Raw genomic sequence first — 23,146 nt, 5'->3', positions numbered from 1 at the left:
CTATCGTTTCATACAAACGCAGCCGCTGCCATTTTGTGACTATTGTTTGGTACACTGTCAGATAAGAAACAATTGGGTACGATTTTAAAACAGTTTAATCTGAAATCAATATCACTTATCTCCATAATTATTTATGTGGCGAAATGCTGTGTAATAAGTGGTATGACTGTGTACCGTATCTCTTAAATATCTCTAGTTTGAACTTGCCGCGTTGCAACTGCTCTCTCCGTGAAGCTTTGCGTTTAAAGACCTATTATAATATTTAAACTCAACTCAATATTTCAAGTAGCCGTGTAATAAGTGGGATAATGTACATCTAGGCGGTGGTTCTCTCAAAATAAACCCCCTTCAGTCTGATGGAAGACCTCATGTACATCACCTCATTGGGGGTTTATTCTCAGGTTAGGTATAGTTAGTTAAGTCTTGCTGTCACAGACACTCATTCTTAGGGGCGGTTTACTCAACACCATTTTCAACTAAAAACTTATTATGCATTTTGGCCGTTTGTTTACAATTCATGTCTATTGCGATCTCAAAATTCCGGCCAGTTGATAATACCTAGAATATCAAAATCGACTGCTGGCGGTAGATCCTTCTCCTATTTAGCACCAAAACTCTGGAACAGTCTTCCTAACATTGTGGCATGCTCCACTCCCAAACAAGTAACACAAAGCTGAAGTGTGTGTCCCCACCCGTGATATAACGTGGGCAGGGAACAACATAACGCTTGCTTGCTCTCTTTTGCCATAATATATATTGCAAGAGGAAACCTTCGTTCTGTACAGTTTATTTTTTTATTTACATTAAATGAGGTAATATATATATATATATTTAAAAGAGGAAACTTAAGTTTTGTACAGTTTATTTTTGTAATCTAAGTTATATTAAATTAGGTATTTCTTTTTTCAAACTTGTGTACAGTTTATTTAAAATGAATAATAAACATTATTTTTGTTCCATTTCTGTGCATTGTTTATTTTTTAAATAACTTGATGTGTTGGGATATGAAATAAAAAGGAATAGTTCTTGACATTGCTCATTTTTTTTAATGACAGGTTTGACAGGCAATTTGAAAAAAAAAAAGAAAAAAAAATTTATATAGATAAATAACGTTTTAGAAATAATAAATAACCATTTACAACATAACTTAAATATCATCTGACAACATAATTTAAATGAACAGTACATAAATTAAGATTTCAGCTGAGCAGGGAGACCCTGGTGGTGCTGCTGGACCCGGGTGGGCTCCACAATAGAGACCCTGGTAAGGCCTCTCTGCTGGTGGGACATCATCTAGGATGGTCTCCAGAGTGTTTGACTGCATAATTTCCACTGTCCACTGCATTGTCTAACAACAGGTTTGCAGGGCTGACTCAATCGACGGCTCGCTGAGATCATTTCAAAAAGAGGGAAGAATAAAATAAATTAACTCGCATCGTCAAATCAAAGCATATAAAATTTCAACATGTAAACCCATTCTATGGACATTCATTTTTGGTTTTGGCCATTATAGTTTTAAAGTTCTCTGACTTGCCTGTTAGAAATAATCATGGTCAATGGGAACCTCCTCCAGTGCAGACAGCTGGTCACACCAGGGAGCCCCACTGACCGTCTCCAAAACATGCTCCCCCTGATCCTCTGCATCATCCTCCTCATGCTCATCCTCCGGGGCCATGATGTCACCAACCCCAAGGCAGATGTTGTGGAGGATGGCACAGGCTGTGATGACCTGAAATGAAAAAAAAAAAATGAAAAAATTATATGGTCTGGAAGAAAGATTTTAATTATGTTTTTTGCTAATGTATTTTTCATCTAACTTACATGAGGTACAAAGGTGTGGTGCACCTCCAGCGCTTTCAGGAAGATGGCCCTGAACCTGGTCTTCATCATCCCAAAAGCACGCTCTATAATGGACCGTGCCCTGGAATGATGGAGATTAAAGCGCTGGGCTCCCACACCTCGTACTGGCCTCTTGTAGGGAGTGATGAGGGGGAGTGGGTGTTGGAGACACGGGTCTGCGAGGATGAAGTGCCCTGGAGGAGGGTACACTGACGACCTGTACAGTGGGCTGTACCAGAGCACCCGTGCGTCATACACTGACCCGGGCCAGCCCACATAGGTGTCAATGAAACGGCCCTGATGGTCACAAACAGCCTGCAGGATGATGGATGGGAACAGTTTCCTGTTCCTGTAGCATTGACCATCAGGGCCGCTTGGAGGCTTGATGCGGAGATGGCAGCCGTCGATTGCTCCTGCAGCTTTCAAGAAAGCTCTGTGTCTGGCCAGCCCTGCAAACCCACGGCAAACTGCCTCCAGGTCTTCTGGGGTGTTGGGGAACCGAATGACCTGGTGGCGGATGGCCACCACCTCCTCAGCGACCCGGTGGACAATGCGGTGGACAGTGGAACGAGGTATATCAAATGCTCTGGAGACGACCCTGTATGATGTACCACACGCCAGCCAGAAAAGAAATACCAGGGTCTCTATTGTGGAACCCCATCCGTGTTGCCGGTCACTTCTCAACAGGTCCAGCAGCACTCTCAGGGCCTCCCTGCTCAGCCGAAAAGCAGGTCGTGTGTCCATGCCATTAAAAAACCTGTCCAGCACTGGGACATTCAGGTTTATCCTGCAGTACAGGGCTCAGGTCTGATTTAGGGAAACAAACAAAAGAGAAATTGTTTAGAGTTGTGACAAAGTAATTGTTGGACTATATAGTGATACTTAAACTACTTTTAGTAAGTATAAATGGCACATTGGGGAAATTTTAGTAGTTATATTTAAAACCTTACTTATGTACAAGTGTTATCTTACATATTTGTATTTAATTTACTTAAGATATGAAGAATAAAAGTACAGTTATGTATTCTGCATAAAAAACCTCCTTGTCAGGGTTTTTAGATGTTGTTGCATTCATATCACTGCTTGGCTATGTGTATGTTGCATTTTAATTCTGAATATGTTGAAGGATGTTATATTTAAAGTAATTTACAATTTACTGTTGAGTAGTTTACTATACAACAATGCATCATATTGTAAAATACCATGGTTTTGTAGTGTTGCTGTCCTGTGAGAGATAAAAAAAAACCTCATTACTTCACATTTGTATGTGAATACTTAACTAAAGTACTTGCTTACAGTCAACCACAGGTTATTTTGAAAATGAAACGAGCACAATTTTAAGGAATTGTTGCTATACAGATGTGTGCCATATAAAAGGTTGCATCCGAAGGCGAGCGGGAGTAGCCTACCTTATATACATATAAATACACATTTATTATATATTTACATTTCTTATATATATATTTATTTAAATACACTGTATTTACTTAAGAGATATATTTCACTGTGTTTATGTATTGTTTTGTGTTTTATGCTTCAACTGTGTTAAAACAAAGCACACTGGAAACATGCCTGAATAAGATCACCAAGATCAAGAGAATAAACTCCATAAAAACTGCATCTTCGTAAGGTAGCCTATAACTAAACATTTGAACAGCTTTATGTGTAATTGTGTATTTTGTATTTGTAGCCTATCATAACATGACAGTACACCCAATACTTGTGTACTCTAGCAATTAAGGACGCAACTTCTGAATTGGGATGCAGCAAACCAGTTTACTTTACCTGGCCACGGTCTTGACAAAGCCGGAGATACATCATCCGGCGGCGCCGGGGATGAAACATCCCCACCATCTCCTCCAGTAAAACATAAAATAAAAAAAATGAAATGACTAAATCTTGCTCCATTTTTATTTTTAATAAATGCCGCGTAGGTTGGCAGCTCTCCTATCGCAGCGTTTCTAGGCGACAGCATAATGGGGAACACCTGGTGGCAATTACAATCCTACTAAGGCTAGACTCGGAGTGTCCTTTGAATGCTGGGAAGGCTGGGTAGGTTGGGTCCTTCAACGGCTGGGAAGGCTGAGTAGGCTGGGTCCTTCGAAGGACGTGTCCTTCAAAGGACGCAGCCTTCACTTTGGGACACAGCTAATATAGAGAGCTGAGTGAGAACTACTCCTCACTGAAAAGAGAGCTGGAGGCTGTACAAGAGAAAAACCGGCAGCTGAAAGAGAAACTGAAGAAGTCCAAATTCCAGATGTATGACTTGAGGTGACTTTTTTGGGGGGGCATCATGTGCAGTACAGTGTCAACCTAGACTAATACTTATGTCTTTACATCCACATTTCCAACTTTTATCTATCTGACAATGTTCACACATTTGTAGTGGAACTGTTGGCAACAGTCTTTGCATGTGATCATTTTGCCAAAGCCATAGTTATCAGGCTATTCCATTGCTGGCCATTTCTCATTGTCCACAATCCACAGATAGTCATGTTTAGTGTAGGGATCTGGAAAGATCTCACCATTGCTGAGAGTAAGTTTTTTTTCTATATAATCGGCACGGTCGGAGATAGCCTACTAAGGCTTCCCACATAATTCATGATCAAATCTTTGATTTACAGTACAGTATTTTGTGTATGTGTGCAGACGTGAAATATGGCAGGTCGTAAACAAACGTAACATAACTTATATTAAAAAAAATCGGGCTGTCCAGTAGATGCTGCACTGCTAACATTTGCTATTACATTACTAGCCTAACACTGTGTCCTAACCAGACGCGATGCGATAAGATCCAGCGACAAATAATGTGTCTGTCCACACTAGATGCGACGCGACTGCGAGATGCTTAAAAATCAATCAAACCCCATAGCCAATCAGAACAGCATGTGGGCGGAGTCTATTGGCTAGTGCACAGCACCAGAGAGTAATCTTGACTGCAATCGCAAGAAAATGGATAAGTAGCTACATAATCAAATTCACAAATATTTACACCATTTAAACATACATCTATTAAAGAGTGCATATGTGTACAAAGAGAATCCCAATGCTGACCAAAATTCTTTCATTAAAAGTTGCTGATAACTTATGGATTTAAATAAAAATAGTGAGTAGGCTATATGTATTTGTTGTACAGCCGCGGATCAGTTATGCACTGCAAACGCAGTGAAAGCACTATAGGGCGTGCTGCTTCTGCACCGCACACGGAGTATGTGTGAAACGGGCGAAACAGATCCAACTAAAATCACGTTTTATTGAGTCAGCAGTTATATACAAACAATAAAGAAAGCTTCAATACTTAAGTTTGTTGCAGTAGCGGACCAGCTCACCAATCTGGCTTTCTGCCTCTGGTATTCACCTGTAATGTTTGTAAACAGGAAACCCATGTATACAACTACGGATGGGCCCTGGCTCGTTAGGCCACAACTGCCTTAAGAGAAATGGCAGCATCGTTATTTTATTTTTACACAGAGTCAGAGATTTGTAGATCTATTAGTTAAATCTGTTGACTTAAGCAATTTTTGTTGCATTGTATGCCAATGGTGACAGGTCAAACATGAGAAAAAACACTTGTCTTCCCCCAAAAATAGAAGACCTATAATTCAATTATGTATCTTAACAAAATTTTATTTTGATATTGTTTTATGGTGTGTACTTCAATCATTACACCTTTTACCTATTTATTTATTATTCTCAGGTAGGTAAGGAAAGTCGAATCTGAACAAAGCTATAAGCATTCAAAGGGTACTTACAAATTGCTCAGCAGACTTCCCTGTGGTCAGTTCCTGCTTAAGGCTTTTCAATTACTACATTGGTAGACAACGACTTGCCAATAATATAATATAAGTTTTATTAAAGTTAACAAAAGTTATATAAAAGTACAATAGTAAAGTTATAATAATAAGTTTCAATCAAGGTACAATCAGCTGGTATCAGGCATCGAGAGATACTGCACTATTCAGTATCTGTCAGTCCAGTCTCTCTCTCAGTCTTTTATACGTAGACAGTCCAACGCTGGTGCCAATCTCTCTTCTGACGTCATCACATGGAGAGCTGCCAAGTCCTTCACCAGAGCCTTCAGTTGTTCACGGCGTATTCTTTTACAGCGTCTCCGAGCTCTCTTTCTCTTCTTTCTTCTTTTAACCGTCTGTAAAATATACCTTAACTACTATATTTTTCATTTATCATAAAAACTATTTCTAATACATAAATGCTTTCTACTCTAAATCAGTCAATGCATACATTTCATGCAAATAAGTAGTTTTCTTATTAGTAGAGAAATCACACAATACATTTTCCGGGTAGCATTAGTAATTGGGTAACATACATCTATTTAAGCAAAAGCCTTTTTACTACTTATGTTACATCAGTATAAAGCAAATCAAGCATTAATCAAGGCAGTATAATTGCAAAATCATCATCTCCATTAACAATATCATGATTTTGAAGGCCCTATACTGTTTAATTCGGAGAATGATTTTTCTGAGATTTAAATGAATGGTTTGAAGAATACATATCATATGCTAAATTGAGTTTTTTCATTACACCCAGGTCGCTTGGTGCATGTAGTCAATCGGAAACTGCTCTACCATGTCCAATGGGAGGCTAAAAAGGGAGACATTGGAATGTCCTCATTCTCCTGACGTCTTGTCATTTCAGCATGGTGTGTGTCATTGGTGCGTAGAGTGAGGTTGTCCACCTCTGGGTAAGTCACTCGTCCAGAAACCGAATGTGCCCTTCTGTGTACATTTGTATTGATGTATCAATACTCTAAAGTTTAAACCATGATCAGCAATGCAACGATTGGCTGGCATCAAGACAGCAAGAACATCATATATTTAAAATATAAAATTATATGAAATATCTAATAGATAAATAAAATGTACAAATGATTTACACGTTTCATATTTATTGAAATTTTTCACAAATTTGTGTATTTGAACAGGCTTTACACTTTTTTTTTTCCAGTGCCAAGAGTATGGCTTATTGTAATTAGCAATTTGCATTTCTTAAGGGCCAGGAACAAATTAATAACAGTTTTTACAGTATTTGATATGTGTAAGGCTCCAATAAAATTAAGATAATTATTCCCTCAAGAATAAATCTCTCAATGAATAAAATTGGCTCTATTATAATGGACTACTTAAAACAAGTATATATTTTTTTTTATTATTAATTTCCCTGGTTCTGTAGGGTACTCTTGTAAGAAAGTAACGAATTCTAATCTTGTTTCTGTCAAATAAGCTCCTGAGCAAGTTTGAGATTGCTGACTTTGAAGAACCTAACGATCCTGGATCATCTGAAATGGTCAACAGTAAAATCCTGATAACTAATCCTAATTTAATCCACTTTCTGAATCTGAAATCACAAACTTTTTGTTGATTGTAGGGATGGGAAGTTCAGATCATTTTACTGACTTGACTCTCTTGTACGATCTCTTTCATCAAAATGAACTAATCTTTTTGAGTCATTTCCTTCATTTAAGTGGCTTTAAATGTTATACTTTTAACAGGTAAATTCCCCGAACACATCCACCTACGCAATCTTGATCATATTATGAATTAAGAAATCATTATATTTATAATGCAGTCAAAAATCATTTACACGGAACATAAATAGTTACTTTACCTTCCGAGTCTTTCGTTCATTTGTTACGTGACAAATGCAATGAACGATCCATGAAAGACTCATCACTGGTTGATTGGGAGAGCTGTTGAATGTTTTTCTCACTCTTGTGTGCAGGAACTAATCATCTTCACACTCTGGCTCCAAAATGCAGATCTCATCTTCTCTGTAGATTTTCCCCCTTTTTATTGGTCCTGCTTTAAAACTATTTGCCCAGTTATTAATTTTTTTAATGCTGTAACAAAACTTTGTTCTGTTGTTCCATGTGTTTCAATAAAACTTGTAATGCCTATTGTATTGTCATTTTGTTTAGTCTTTCCCAAAAGACTGACCCCAAAAAAATTTTTGTATGGTAAAAACCATGAAAAATCTTTCATATTTAAATAGTGTTTTACCTGACTGCCTATCTTTCCCCCCAGTGAGCTGAGTACAGAAGTGTTTTTGCCACTTACTTATGTTGTGCAGCTGTTTTAACAATATTAGACCAGGTATATATGTCTCGTCTTATACCATATGCAGTTTATTTTTTTTATTTTTTTACTTTTGAGAGACCTTTCAAAGAGATTGCCTTTCAGACACCGTGTGTGGTACTACAATCTTGCAACCAATTCCACTCATTTTACAATTATCAGATGACGGGGAAAAAAGTGTTTTTTCAAAGAATTGTCAAGTATCGGTGGTTAAATACTGACTAATCACAACATGATTCTGCACGTGGTTAGTTAATCTTCGTCAGGTGATATTGATAATGTGCTTGTAAGTGTTTCCAACGCTATTGCCTAATCTAACTGGATTCAATTTGTCAGTTGTCTAATATGCTTCAAGAATCAAAACCTGGATTACAACTAAACACTAAAAACATGGTGCCTTCTGCTGCCTGATAATGCTGATGTAATCTTTTCTCTGGCTTGTGAAACTAACTAAAACAGTTATGGGTCCCGCATGGGCTACCCCACTGGGGGGCCGTGTGGTTTTTCTGTGGGCCAACCCACAGTGGGTTGCCCACAGTAAGTACTCATAGGGGCCCAAATAGGCAAAACTGCTATGGGCCCTGCATGGGCCAACCCACTGGGGGTCTGTGTGGGTTTTCTGTGGGCCAGCCCACAAAGCCCACATGGGGCCCCAAATGGTTTGCCCTTGCCCACACTGTCCCACAGAAAACCCACACTTACCCACAGTGGACCCGCACTGGCATGTTTGCTGTGCAACTGTTGATTTATAAAGTTTGTCTGTTATTTGTAATTAATGTAAGTGCTCGGGTCTCCTGCAGCCAATGGTAAAAAGGGTACTTTGCCCACCTCTCTTTTTGGGGTGTAGTGTTTAACACTTGAGTGTGAGTTTCTCATTCCCTTTTTAGTGTGCAACACCGGTGTGTGTGGTTGGTTGTAGTGAGCGATTACTGTTTGAGGTGGGGCAGGATTCTCTTTTCTTGTTAGTGTCTTTTGACGACCCAAGTGCTGCCCGTAGTGTTTAAATATTTCTTTTCTTTTCTTTATTTTAAGTACCTTTTTCTTGTCTGTGTGGGTAATGTAAAAGGTAAATGTATTGAAGGTACTTAGTCACTGTCATATGAATTATATTTTAATAAAATAAAAATTGTTTTAATTGGCAGAACTGTCTCAGTCCTCTCTGGAAAGACCGAACCTGGGGTTTAGATTTTCTGAGTACTAGTATATCCTGGGGTGAAAGTCCCTAGGTGGCGTAGTTGGCTACAGTTAAGACTTGAGTATCCTAATGTGAGTTTTATTTTCGCTTATCTTAGTTATCATCTTGCTCTCCGCCTCACCATCGTGCCACACATGCATGTTCCTTGAACATGTAGTTAATGTCATGAATCTAAAAGTATTCTGTCAAACTGAACCAGAAGAAAGTACAAGTATGTGCCAGTGTGACTTTGCATATTCTTTGTTTTTAAATATGGAAGTGTTTTAAAGGTTTTTAAAGGTCATTCAGAAGGCCTATTAAACTGCAATTTTATCATTTAACATACCAACATTTTACATATGATTTTTGTGGCCCTCCATTTATGCTGCAGAGGACTAATTGTTGATTAAACATGATGAATGTATCTATGATTATTATTTTCCTGGATTAAACACTTTAATTTAATCTATAAACAGTACTATTTTTTATATATATATATAACCCAGCATTTTTTTGAGTGAACAGTAATCTATTGCAAATTTCAAACACACACATTATACCTCATTAATACAGGTTCATATGTTAATGATTCTTCATGATTTTCATCTTAAATCATACACTGAAGGTTCAGAATTATTGTAATCACATTCTGCAAAGCTCTTGTTCTCTTAAGGGAAACAGTAGGAAACCACTGAAAGTGCTGTGGTTATTCTGGTTATCAAATATCCTCCTGCCAGACCAAAGTCTCACATAGACAACATCTCCAACCTCCAGGATCAACACAACTCCATTCGAGGAGTTTAACTCGTTCTGAGGCTGATTATCATTGGCTATAACCATACGCTCTCCATTCTTATAAATGGATGCAGCTGATACAGTTGGGCCATGACCATATATAGAGATTCTGAACATGTACGCTCCTTTCAGCGGGGCTGTGAAAACACCTAAATCAAATAACAAGAGATACAGAATCAGATGTTTCCTGTATGATTGTTTAATTACAAAGAACACTGTGTAATAGTTTCAAAAGATGGCAGATTATTTCAGGCTGTTTACATGACAACAATGTCCTAAATATGGACAAGTTTTTTCTTTGCATTTTTCACGGACAGACGTTGTCAAAACAATCACCATTAACACGGGTTCGTGGAAACTACTTGAAACGCTGTATTCTGTTGCCTAGCCAGTAGGTGGCAATATCACTTTGTAAAGAAACACCACGCACCTTTATGCTGCGTTCACACCAAACGCGAATTTGCGTCTGGCGCGAGTGATTTCAATGTTAAGTCAATGGTAAGACGCGTTTACGCGCGTCTGGAGATCTTGCGGCGCGAATGAGGCGTTTAGCGCGGAGCGGTAGACGCGAATTCGCCTCATTCGCGCGAATGACGCGAATTGAGCGTTTGGCGCGTTACGCGCGAATTGTGCTTTGTGTGCATTCACGCGTTTGACGCGAATTCGCGTCTGCCGCCCGAGTTGAAAAATCTGAACTTCTGCGTCAATTCGCGCCGCGTTAACCAATCAGGAGCCTGCTTGCTGCTGTCACGTGGTGAAGTGACAGTTTATAATGTTATTTTATGTTTGGCCTCAATAAATTATTTGTAATATGACTAAAATGCGTGGTGTGCAAAGCAAATCTTTCACATAAAAACTCGATTTCAATTTATGAGAGATACTCATTTTGTATTGAATGCTATTTATTCCATATCTATTCTAGATTATATGAAACATTATTATTCTAATGTAAAGACAACAAACACAATGAGGTGTATAAAAACTTTTTTTTTTAAAGTCACAGGACAGGTTTCACTTTTGGAGGCTGGCTCCATTTATTATCAAAACAAAAATAAATGACAGATTAGGTGGGTGCAGGCGAGGGTGAACCTCGCGCCGGGCTGTAGAGCGCGGGCTCGACAGGCATAGACCACTCGAGGCCGAGGCTTCATACGGCCTACGCTGTCCTCGTCAGCGTCCTCACCGTTAGGTCCATCAAACCTAGCTCCTGGAGCAAATTGTGAAACTCCTGAAACCCTCCGGAGGGTCTGGTGGACCCGAGTACAGCGACGATGTCCCCTACGCAGTTGTTTCTGCTCTCCAGAGCATATACGAGCGGTGACTCTCTCGATTAATGCTAATGCTAATGCTCGATAAACATCTAAAAAAGATGGCCGCCAACGGGTTTCGAAACTTTCGCCTCCGGATTTCACCTCTGACGCGCGTATATTTCGCTTCAAACTTTTGTTTTTACGCGCGTCGATTTCGCTCTTGACGCGCGAATGAACACAAAGTGGTCACGCGTATAACTAGACGCGGCAGGCGCGAATTTAGACGCATATTCGCGTTTGGTGTGAACGCAGCATTAGACTGATCACGTAATCACAGTTTTCACAAATTCACGTTTTTGTTGTTTACACGGAGATGATAATGGTATTGTTTCCAAAAACTTGCACTTTGAAGCCCAAATTCAAACGTTTGTGTTTTCTGTCCCCCAATGAATGAACGTGTGAATGAACGGCCAAAGCGCATAAACCTGAATCACATACAAATCTTTACGTGTTTAATTGAAACCGGTGTCGTGTAAACAGCCCCTAATTCTCTAATACACATTACACAACTGCAGAGAGGTCTGAATGGAGCAGAAGGGTTTTTATTATTATAAACTGAGTTTTATGACTCATTTCATTGATAATTACCTGTAATTGGGTTGTAGGCGTTCCCTATGTTTGTGAAGACGTTCCTGTAGGTTAGTGTGATTTCAGTGGTAAAAGGACCAATATATCCTTCGCCAGATTGCATCAGTGAAGCTGAAAAAGCTATTTCTCTGTCTGTTGTTGAAAAACATAAGCAATATTGTGATATATTACTCTATTACACTGAGAATGTACAGGTGAAACTCGAAAAATTTGAATATCGTGCAAAAGTTTGTGTATTTCAGTAATTCAAATTAAAAGGTGAAACTAATATATTTAGTATAACTATATACATATGCATGATTATACTTTTCAGATGGCTGACATTTCTGTATTTAAAATCCTTTTTTTTGTGTGTGTTTGTTCATGTAATATTCTAATTTGCTGAGATTTTGAATTTGGGGTTTTCATAAGCTGTAAGCCATTATCATCAGAATTATAATTTTTGCAGATATTCTAGTTTTTTCGAGTTTCACCTGTATAGACTGAATTTAACATCATTCAAGCACACTTTCACCTCTATTTTCCTTTCTCAACTCCACTTGACCCAGAGTAAGATTTGATATTTCTGTGAAGGAATAAAGATTCTGTTAAATGACATTTACACTGATTATTGTAATAGATAACACAATTTACACAGTATACATTCAATTTTACACTAATATTTACACCATACATCGTATTGCATTGGTGTTTTACTTTGAGGATCATTGATAAAATAATGAATGTTTTGGTGAGGTACCATCATTTTTCTTGTTCAGCTCGTCCAGGATAACATCATTTTTCTTGTTCATCTCATCCCTCAGTCGCGTCTCTAAAGCTCTGATGTTTGTTTTCTGCTCTGTAACGGTGGCGGTCAGTTCTCTGATGTTCACTTTCTGCTCTGTAACGGTGGTGGTCAGTTCTCTGATGTTCACTTTCTGCTCTGTAACGGTGGCGGTCAGTTCTCTGATGTTCACTTTCTGCTCTGTAACGGTGGTGGTCAGTTCTCTAATGTTCACTTTCTGCTCTGTAACGGTGGCGGTCAGTTCTCTCAGCGCTGCATGGATGTCAGTGAAGAACAGATGGTAGTTTTGTTGGCTGTCAGTTGAAGCTTCATCTCTCAAAGTGTCTGTTTGAGGTGGATTCTGTCTTCCGTCCTCAGATCTGAGCTGTTGACTGATCTCATTCTCATTGAGTCCTCCATCTACCTGATGCTGTACGACACACACAAAGGTTTCCAACAGCAGCAGTAAACATACTAAACCCTTCATTCTTCACTGATGTTTGTTTCCAGCTCTTGCTCTTCATCCTCACAGCCTCTCATGTTCCTTTTATAGTGTCCTGATTTACTGTCTTTTGTACATGATTTACATTGCTTCAGATAAAAAAGTAGTTCAAGTTAATGGTTAATCATAATCAAAGGGATGTTCCGGGGTCAGTAGATGTTTATCTCTATTCACAACATTTGTGGGACTATGTTGATCTCAACAGAAAATAACTTTGACTCATCATGATTGTAATGGGACATGGTTGGGGCACTACAAGTCCCATCAGCCTTAGCGCTATATAAAGAAGTAGTGAGGTTTGTTCGCTCTCTTGCTTCCTGTCCTTGATTTGTGATTTGTGGATGAATGGATGTCGCGGCACATCTAAAACTTCAACTGTTGATTGATCACTTCAGAAGAAGAGTTGCGGACGAGCAGTTATGTTAAATGCTGGCGCAGTGTTATTGAGAGCTGAATATATGATACTCACCGATAAAGAGTGTTTTGGCCGGATTATTGCCTGACTGATTGTTGCCTGAGTGTCAGTCAAAATAACAGATGTTAGAGGGATGCACGGTTACCGTTTACTTTAGATTGAATTTTCTTTGGTTTATTTTTTATTTTTTTGGGATGTTGGGCCATAATTGCATAGGGGAAACCTAGGCAAGGATAGTAATGGTTTCATGGTGCTGACTGGTTTGTTCTACTTGCATTACCCACTGTTAATTAATATATATATATATATATATATATATATATATACACTGTATATACTGTATATATATATATATATATATATATATATATATATATATTATAATAATAATAATTTTTATTTATTTTTTATAAGATCAGCGTAGGGATAATCACAGAAGCACACACCTCCGGTCGTTGAATGGTTAAAATCTCACACTTTAATAGTATTTATTAGAATTAGAATAAATTGAATAAATGCATGGATTAATAAATACAGAAAGGTAGTTTGAGGACAAAATCTATTTCATTCTTTCCTTGCTACTACTATACAACATATATATAATTTGAATGACCTGTATTACATTTATAAAACATTAAATGTAATTATTAACCTGATTTACAACTTTTCATGTACAAGAATGGCCTAGATTTTGGGTTTAACTTGTTCTATGGTACAATAATGTGAGCTGTTGTTTCGTGGTGTGTACTTTGATCTTAACACCTTTAACCTTATTATTTATTATTACACGGCTCTGTGGAATACTTGATTCTGATTGGTCAATCGCACCATCCAGCGTTATGTTATTCCCAGATAATAATTGCTGAAAACAGAAACACAGGCTCATCCAGGTTACTGAAGTCAGCAGTGCTATACGCTTGCTAGGAACAGTTTTTCTTTGTGGAAGTTTTGCATTTGGTAAGCTTATAAAATATTAAAACTAAGTCAAATTAATATTTTGTGTACAGTTATTTAATTATGCCATCCAGTATCATGGACTCGCTCTATCGTTTCATAGTAACGAAGCCACTGCCATTTTGTGACTATTGTTTGGTACACTGTCAGATTATAAGAAACAAATGGGTACAATTTTAAAACAGTTTAATCTGAAATCAATATCACTTATCTCCATAATTATTTATGTGGCGAAATGCTGTGTAATAAGTAATATGACTGTGTACCGTATCACTTAAATGTCCGTCTAGTTTGAACTTTTCGCGCTGCAACTGCTCTCTCTGCGAAGCTTTGCGTTTAAAGACCTATTATAATATTTCAACTCAGATCAATATTTCAAGTAGCCGTGTAATAAGTGGGATAATGTACATCCACCCGGTGGTTCTCTCTCTCTCTCTCTCTCTCTTTTGGGTGCCTGAAAACGCAAAATTTTGAAAACGGGTTTCAAAGTGCAAGTTTTTGAAAATGGTCTCCGTGTAAACAACAAAAACGTAAGTCTCTGAAGACGATGAGGTCATGCACAAGCGTATTACGTGTTCAGTCTATAGTGTTTTATTGCCATCTAATGGCCTGGCAGCAGATAACAGCATTTTTTGTCGTTTTCGCAGATCCGTGTGAATGGGGATCGCTTTCACAATGGTGTGGTTAGTTCATGCGTTCATGACATCAAGACTAGACTATTGTAATGCTCTTATGGGTGGTTGCCCTGCACGCATAATAAACAAACTACAGCTGGTCCAAAATGCAGCAGCTCGAGTTCTTCCCAGAACCAGGAAGTATGACCATATTGGCCCAACATCAACACTGCATTGGCTCCCTATTAAACATCATATACATTTTTAAATATTGCTGACTACTTACAAAGCACTAAATGGTTTAGCTCTACAGTACTTGAGCGAGCTCTCAACGCATTATAGTCCTTCACGTCTATTGCGATCTCAAAATTCCGGCCAGTTGATAATACCTAGAATATCCTTTTCCTATTTAGCACCAAAACTCTGGAACAGTCTTCCTAACACTGTCCAGGAAGCAGACACACACTGTCAGTTTAAATCTAGATGTAACCTCGCCGACTGAAGGAGCTCACAGGTAAATCAGGTATAAAATGAACCAGCAGTCAGGATTTTGATATAAACGCTTTTACACAGCAGTTTTATTTAACAAAGTCCCTTCCATAGTGTTACAGTTTAGGTTTTCTTGTCATTGTCATGTTTCTGTGTCTTGTCATGTGATCCTGCCATGTGTCTTGTCATTGGTTAATCATCTGATCATTGTTCACAGGTGTTCCTTGTCTTGTAATTAGGCTATGTATTTAAGCCCTCATGTTTGCCCTGTGTCCTTGTCGAGTATTGTTTGTTCAATGTCCCAGATCCAGTTTCTTGTTTTCTAGTGTAATGCCACGCCATGCTTTTGTTTTATGTTTGATCATGTTTTTGAATTGTTTTGTTATTAAAGTTGCGCTTGGGTTCTCAACCAGCTTGCCTCCAGTGAGTATTTCATAACACATAGGGACACATAAAAGAAACATAATAATCAAAAAGAACAACCCAGGCAATACACTAAAGTACAAGTGGAGTGAATAAATAAATAATACTCCAAACAAACAATTCATTCACCACAGCATTTACCTATATGTGACACCCTCACACCAAACCACTGCATTCACTACAAGTAAACACCACACGTGTGCCCACTGCCCCTCCAGTGCCACCGCCTGGGAAAACCTAAAAAGAACAAACACAAACACATTTAAACAAACAGCTCAGCAAACCTTCATTCTCATGAACACCATGCTATGTCATTACTTAATTACTTTTAAATTGTGATTAGAAATATATATAAACATACAAACAAACAAACAAAATGTAAACAAAATTTGGTCCGCACCTAAGTAAGTGAACTAGCGGACTTTCCTGTTGTGAATACACCCTTAAAATCTGTTTTCAAACACAACACTTATTCCTTCACTATCCAACTTGTTACCATACTACACTTTATTTTACTTATTTTTAAGCTGATGAAAAATGCACAGATAACTACAAGTGTCTTTAATATTATTATTATTGTTTATTTAGATAAGGACAGATACAAAAAACAGAGAAACTTAAACAGTCATCTGATGTATGTATCCGAGTTTTTAGCTAAAGCTAATTCACAACACTTGTCCCAAGTAGGGCTTTTAGTTAAACATAAAAATGCAGACTAACATTATTATAAATGAGATAGAGATCAAATTACATGAAATGCAATGAAAAGAGCAACAACAAAAAAAAGAGCACAATGCAAAAGTAAATATGAGAGCAATATTGTTCCTGAATTAGCCACAATTTGTTTTTGTTTTTTGAAGGTGGGTAATGTTGGAATACATTTCAAGTGGTCTGGTAGAGAATTCCATAATTTCACCCCTTTTACTGAAAAGGCAGTTTGGGCAAATTATGTTCTACGGAAAGGGACACTACAATTGCCTTTTAATGCTGTTGGGGTGGTGGGTCTGGTAACACTTTGCTGTCTTGTTATTGTTTTGCAAAGGGGTGGGGAAGCAGCGTTATTTTGTCATTTGAAGACCAATTTAACAAAGTGCAGGGAGATAAAATTAGCAAAACTTAAAATATTATATTTGCATAAAATTTGGCAATGATGGTACCTTATTCTCTTCTTGTCCAGGATTTTTCAAGGCTCGGATTGTCTTTAATATTGTCAGTGGTGTACAAGTGTAACTAAACCAACTTGACATTCAACAGTTCAAGCAATCTACTGGAATTTTTTAAATATGTGAACACATCAACAAAATCAACAATATGCTAGGAGTTCCAAATACCATAGATAAACAGGTATAAAAAGGTATAAAATATAAAAATCACATATATGGCTCTACAACCATAAGCTGTAATTGTAACGGTTACCAGCTGGAGTGCCCTTGAGAGCCACCAAAGGGCACTCCACACCAGACTATTATCACTCCCTCACAAACTACATTTCCCATATCTCACTTGCCGGACTCATCATCACTGATTGCATTCACCTGTGTCTCATCACCCTGTTAGTCTCAGCCTATTTATACCATGTTCACTCATTCACTCACTGTGAAGTTTTGTATGTTGTTGCACTGCATTTCCGAGCGGTTTCCCTGGTTTCATGTCTCTTGGTTTTTGGATTTCTTGCCTGTTCCCTGGATTACTCTTTTGCCTCTGACCCCTGCCTGTTTTGTTTGTTTATTTGTTTGTTTGGACTGCCTTCCTGTGTTTGATCCCTGCTTGTGCTGATTACGATTCTGGATTACGCTTCAAATAAAGCTGCAATTGGATGTCAAACTTTGTGTCTCGGAGCAGTTTGTGACAGAAAACTTCGCCAACACAGATCCAGCATCCAAGTAAGACCCAGACCCATTGATGAATCCAGCAGCACAAATTATACATCTCCATCAAGGAGATAGACCCATCGAGAATTATGTAATGGACTTTTTGGAGCTTGCTCCTCTGACTTACATGGATGAGGTATGTCTAATGATATTTTTTCACGGAGGACTATCTGAGTTACTCAACTATCGTATGCCAGTGCATGACCCTAACGGGACTCTTGAACAGTATATTGACTTGGCCCTTTCCTTGAGCGGTTCATCATTTACTGTGGGCCTTGCGGAGGAAGAACCCCGAAAACTCACGAGAAACTCTAAGCCTGAGAGTCTTCACATCATGCCGCCCATCACCAGATCGGTCTCTGGACGTTCTAGATTAATGTCCAGCGTGATGGACTCACCGCTCATGTCAGCACGGAGGGCCAAGAAGATCGGCCGAACGGGGTCTCGTCCTGCCAAAACCACCGTTCCAGAGTCTCTTTCCGTCGAGGTCTCTGCCGAGCCTGCGCTCCACGTCAGCCCCGCCGAGCCAGAGCTTCACGTCACTTCTGCCGATCCAGAGACTGTTCACGTCACGTCTGCCGAGCCAGTGTCTCCGGACAAGATGGCCGCCGCCAAGCCAGTGTCTCAGGACAAGATGGTCACCGCCGAGCCAGTGTCTCAGGTCAAGATGGTCTCCGCCGAGCCAGTATCTCCAGACAAGATGGCCGCCGCCGAGCCAGTATCTCCGGACAAGATGGCCGCCGCCGAACCAGTGTCTCCGGACGAGATGGCCGCTGCCACATCGCCTGAACCTGAGCCCTCAGCAGAGATAGCCGCTGCCACGGTGTCTGTTCCTGTCCCTGAGCCGGTGTCTGTCCCTGATCCTGAGCCGGTGTCGGTTCCTGTTCTTGAGCCGGTGTCTGTTCCTGTTCCTGAGCCGGTGTCTGTTCCTGAGCCGGTGTCTGTTCCTGTGCCCTGGCCGCCTGCAGGGTCGTCTCGTCGTCTCCGCCCTGGCCGCCTGCAGGGTCGTCTCCGCCGTGGCCGCCTGAAGGTTCGTCTCTTTCATTTAATTTCATAACACTTTATTTGTCCCCAAGGGGCAATTATTGAGGCCATGTAGAGTCACGTAAACAATATACATAAAAACATCAACTTTAAATAAATAATAACAGTGTACACAGAGTACATATTAATAAAAGTCCACTACAAGTGGATACCTTAAAAACACAACTAGTCCATACCATATATAAGAATAAATAAATACGTAATTATATATATATATACGGAGTACAAAAAAAATTAAATAATAATAATAGTTCACTTAGATCACGACTTGGTAAGCCAGGGGGCCAGTAATGGTTGAGAATTTAAAAGCTGCACTGATTTTGGAACAAAAGTTGCCTTCCTCCTTTGAGTCCTACAACATGGGCAACGAAGCCGTCGCCCTGAAGGAAGCCACTCAAAAACAGAGAACATGACGTGAAGTGTCTTGTAAAATCCTTCCAGCCAATCTCAATGTTTGCTGATCACTTATAGTAGAAAGAGCCCTAATAGGGAGTCCAATTATTTTTGAACAGACTTTAAATGCAAATGAGCTTCTGCTCCCAGCACGGGGGGCGGAGCTACAACAGCTTGTCCTTAAAATTTCAAAAACTTTTTGTTTGTTTAAATTTATGTAGCTGATGTGGAGTTAACTATCCTCTAATCATTTATTCGCATATTCTGTCTTGATAATCTATAAATCGTGTTCAGGGGCGGGGTTTATGTAACTTTTAGGGTTAGTGATGTCACTAATCTGGGAGGAATGTGGTGTAGTCCATACCAACTGTTTGTTGTAGTCCTTAAAAAACAGTTTCTTTAAAAGAAAATATCTCCCTTTGCTTTGAACTTTGAGCACCGTGACTTGGCAGATGTTGTTTATGCTCAAACATTAACATTACACACTAACTAAAGTTAAAAAAGTGAAATCATAATCAACCACCCCTTTAAGCTCCTTAAAGAGACAGACACAAAGACGGTGCATTTTTGCTCACCCTTAAAAAGTGACAATTTTAACATGCTATATATATAAATATCTGTGGGGTATTTTGAGCTAAAACTTAACATACACACACTGGGGACATCAGAGACTTATTTTACATCTTGTGAAAAGAGCATTATACCACCCCTTTAATAGAATAGTCAAAATATATATATTTATATCAATTCTGAATTTAAACTTTTGAAATTCTCATTTGCATGCTCTTTAATCCGCTCTGACAGCCACAGAGCGTGCACTCATGCACACACACACACATACAAATGTATAAATTAAGTTTTCTCACCTTGGATCGAGGATTGTAGCGATGCTATGCAGGCGCTCAGATTCAATGTCACAGAATCTTTTCTGGACTGCTTCCAACAACGTGGCTTTTGGAGTTTTTACACCGTGGTCAATCTCTGCTGTCTTCTCAAGAAGACGAGTTAAAGCTCTGGGGCCGTATTCACAAAGCATTTTATCTTACCACTAGGAGTACTCCTAAATCGCACTAAAAGATTTTAGCTAGGAGTTTTCTCTTAAAAGTTATTCACAACGCCTTTCAGACCTACTCTTAGTAAAGAAAAATGACAACTCCTAAACTAAGAGTGAGTCTTCGTTGCTATGGATGACGTCATTACTCATGCATGAGCTTGACTGAAGTGACCACCTTGATTGGCTGATGATTGTAACGCGGGAATGATTCCAAACAGCTCCCCTACGATGATGAGTGACAGGTGACAGGTCTGAGAATGCATGCGCTACACAAGTAGTGCAAAGGACGGAAGATGATGAATAACTGAATAAATAGCCTAAATTAATAAAGAGTAAGGCAAAACAAATAGCCTAGTAGCCTAATGAAACATATGGATTGATGCAATATCTTTGCAACATTATTGAATTAATCTGTCACTATATGCCTCTGCCTACGTTTGCAAAGAGAAGAACATTTTAATTTGATTCACAATGAAATGTTACAATTAGTTTACATGCAATGAGTAGCCTAGTTTTGCTTGTTTTTGGTGGGGTTATTGCATCCCTAGTTATGCCTACGATGCAAGATTGTTCCCTCGCGATTGGAAGCTCCTGTAGCCGCCGCATACGCATTTCAAAACATTGCAGCGTGAAATGCCACAAAAAGCGGTTTGTGAATAGGTCTTAGTGAGTTTACATTTACATTTACTTTTATCCAAAGCGACTTACAATTGCTATATATGTCAGAGGTCGCACGCCTCTGGAGCAACTAGGGGTTAAGTGTCTTGCTCAAGTACACATTGGTGTCTCACAGTGGATTCGAACCCGGGTCTCTCACACCAAAGGCATGTGTCTTATCCATTGCGCCACACCACCCCAGTTAGGAGTTAGGAGTCCTCTCGACTTCTTTTAAGCTGTTCCAGGCTTAGGTGCTACTTTTAGGGCTAAAATGCTTCGTGAATTACTCTTAGTCAAAAAAATTAGGAGTCCTAAAGTTACGAGTGACACGCCCATTATTTTTAGGAGTTGCTTCTAAATTCGCCAGTTAGGAGCTACTTTTAGCCTTAAAATTCTTTGTGAATACGGCCCCTGATGGATGGTATAACATCTGCAGCCGATGCAGTTTGTGAGCTGATCTGTTGCTTGAGGTCTTCAAATGGGGCGAGTAGCGAAATCATATTTTCAACTAATTTCCATTGGCTTCCGGTGAACATGGAGGGTAAGTCATTGTCGGCTCCATAAGCACACAGGGCACGTTTCTGTTCCAGCAGACTCTGCAGCATGTATGCAGTACTGTTCCACCTGGTAGGTACATCTTGCTGTAGTCTCTTGATAGGCTGGCCCAGTTGTTTCTGAATACTTTGAAGCCTGATACTTTGTAAGCAAGCGGGGAGTGTTTGAAATGACAGACGATGCGTCTTCCAGAAGCGATTATATCCGCGATGCTGCGTTGTGACATGACTCCCTCGGTCACGGCGAGCTGGCCAGAATGTGCCATGCACGGCAGGCTGGGTAGATTGCCATCCTTCATGGCCTTTTCCATGTTCTTTGCATTATCCCTTAGAATAACATGCACTTTTTCCTTCGGGATTCCCCATGCTCGAAACACGTCGCTAAATGCAGCAGCAAGAGCCTCCGTGGTGTGTGACCCTGAAAACTCTTGAGAATGTAGAACAACTTTTTGTAGTTCGAAGTTTTGACTAATGACCTGCGCAGTGAGGCTCAACATGGACATGGGACATACACTCGCACTCCAAATGTCACTAGTGAAACCAATCGATGTTATGTTGTCCTTCATAAGGACACCATAACGGCAGGCACACATCAGTGAGATATTTACGCCCTGGCAGTAGACACCCTTCATCTTCCACAAGAGACAGAGGCTGGTGATCTAGGCAAATTAATTCCATGATTTTGTCTGATATTTCTTTATGCTTCTTACTGTCCCTGCTGTAGGACTGCTGTCTTTGAATAGTCTCTGTTACCGACAGCTGAGTGAGTGGCGCTTGAGTTGCTGAACTGTCTCGCTCTCTCTTTGCACTAGCTAACTTTGAAAACTGCTCATATTCCTTTACGTGACTAACCTTCAAATGTCTGATGAGGTTGGTGGTGTTAAAATGTTTCGCGTGCTTTCCGCCTCATGGGATTTGCTTGGTACACACGTTGCAGATGGCTAATGTATTGTCTTTTTCACACACCTTGTAGAATTGCCAGACCGGTGAAGCCATTTTTAGCAGCGCGTAAAAAAATTATCTCGCGAGATTTGCGTCATCTGATCGGCTTTTCTGGTTCGGCCTTTATAGAGACCGCCGATCAAACATCTCAAAGCTATTATCGGCCGATTATGATCGGCGACCGATCAATAGGAGCACCCTTATAATTAACTCATATTCTCCAAAATTCAAACCATAAAAAAACGTTCTATAAGCTAAACTCAGGACAGTGGCCATCAAGGACCGACATTGCCTATCCCTGATCTATAGAGATGCACCGATTACAATTTTCTAGGCCATTTCCGATTTTTCATTGAGTTTGACCTGCCGATACCGATTTTAGCCGATTCCGATTTTATTTTTTTCTAACCACTTTACAGCACACACAAATATTTATTTTCGATCTTTTCTTTAACCCTTTCACACGTAAGTTTAAAATATTCTAACTGACACCCCCACCCCCAGAGTGAGTTTTTTCAAGGTGAACGTTCCCTTTAATGTTTCCATGGCGACGCGTCACGCGATACACCGCAGCCACAATAATACTGTATGACAGATGTGTCGCTTTTATTTCGCTTTTCCTTTTTTATTCAAAATATTCACAAACTTGCTTACCATGTCATCAACTAGC

The 23,146-nt window shown here is 39.4% G+C and overlaps 1 protein-coding gene across 1 annotated transcript; it reads right to left on the bottom strand.

The window, feature by feature from the left end:
* Nucleotides 1-9,543: 9,543 nt before the first annotated feature.
* LOC309497409 (uncharacterized protein) lies at nucleotides 9,544-13,268 on the bottom strand. Its single transcript, XM_082167684.1, has 4 exons — nucleotides 12,541-13,268; nucleotides 12,316-12,366; nucleotides 11,802-11,933; nucleotides 9,544-10,052 (listed from the first exon to the last, which is right to left on the bottom strand). Exons 1-4 carry the CDS (start codon nucleotides 13,049-13,051, stop codon nucleotides 9,751-9,753), a joined length of 996 nt encoding a protein of 331 aa, XP_082023810.1. The 5' UTR covers nucleotides 13,052-13,268; the 3' UTR covers nucleotides 9,544-9,750.
* Between the last annotated feature and the right edge of the window lie 9,878 nt (nucleotides 13,269-23,146).

Source organism: Leuciscus leuciscus, assembly GCF_965113295.1.
Source record: "Leuciscus leuciscus genome assembly, chromosome: 4".
Lineage (NCBI taxonomy): Eukaryota > Metazoa > Chordata > Actinopteri > Cypriniformes > Leuciscidae > Leuciscus > Leuciscus leuciscus.
Note: the sequence above shows the minus strand (reverse complement) of the source record. Positions and strands in the feature narration are given on the sequence as shown.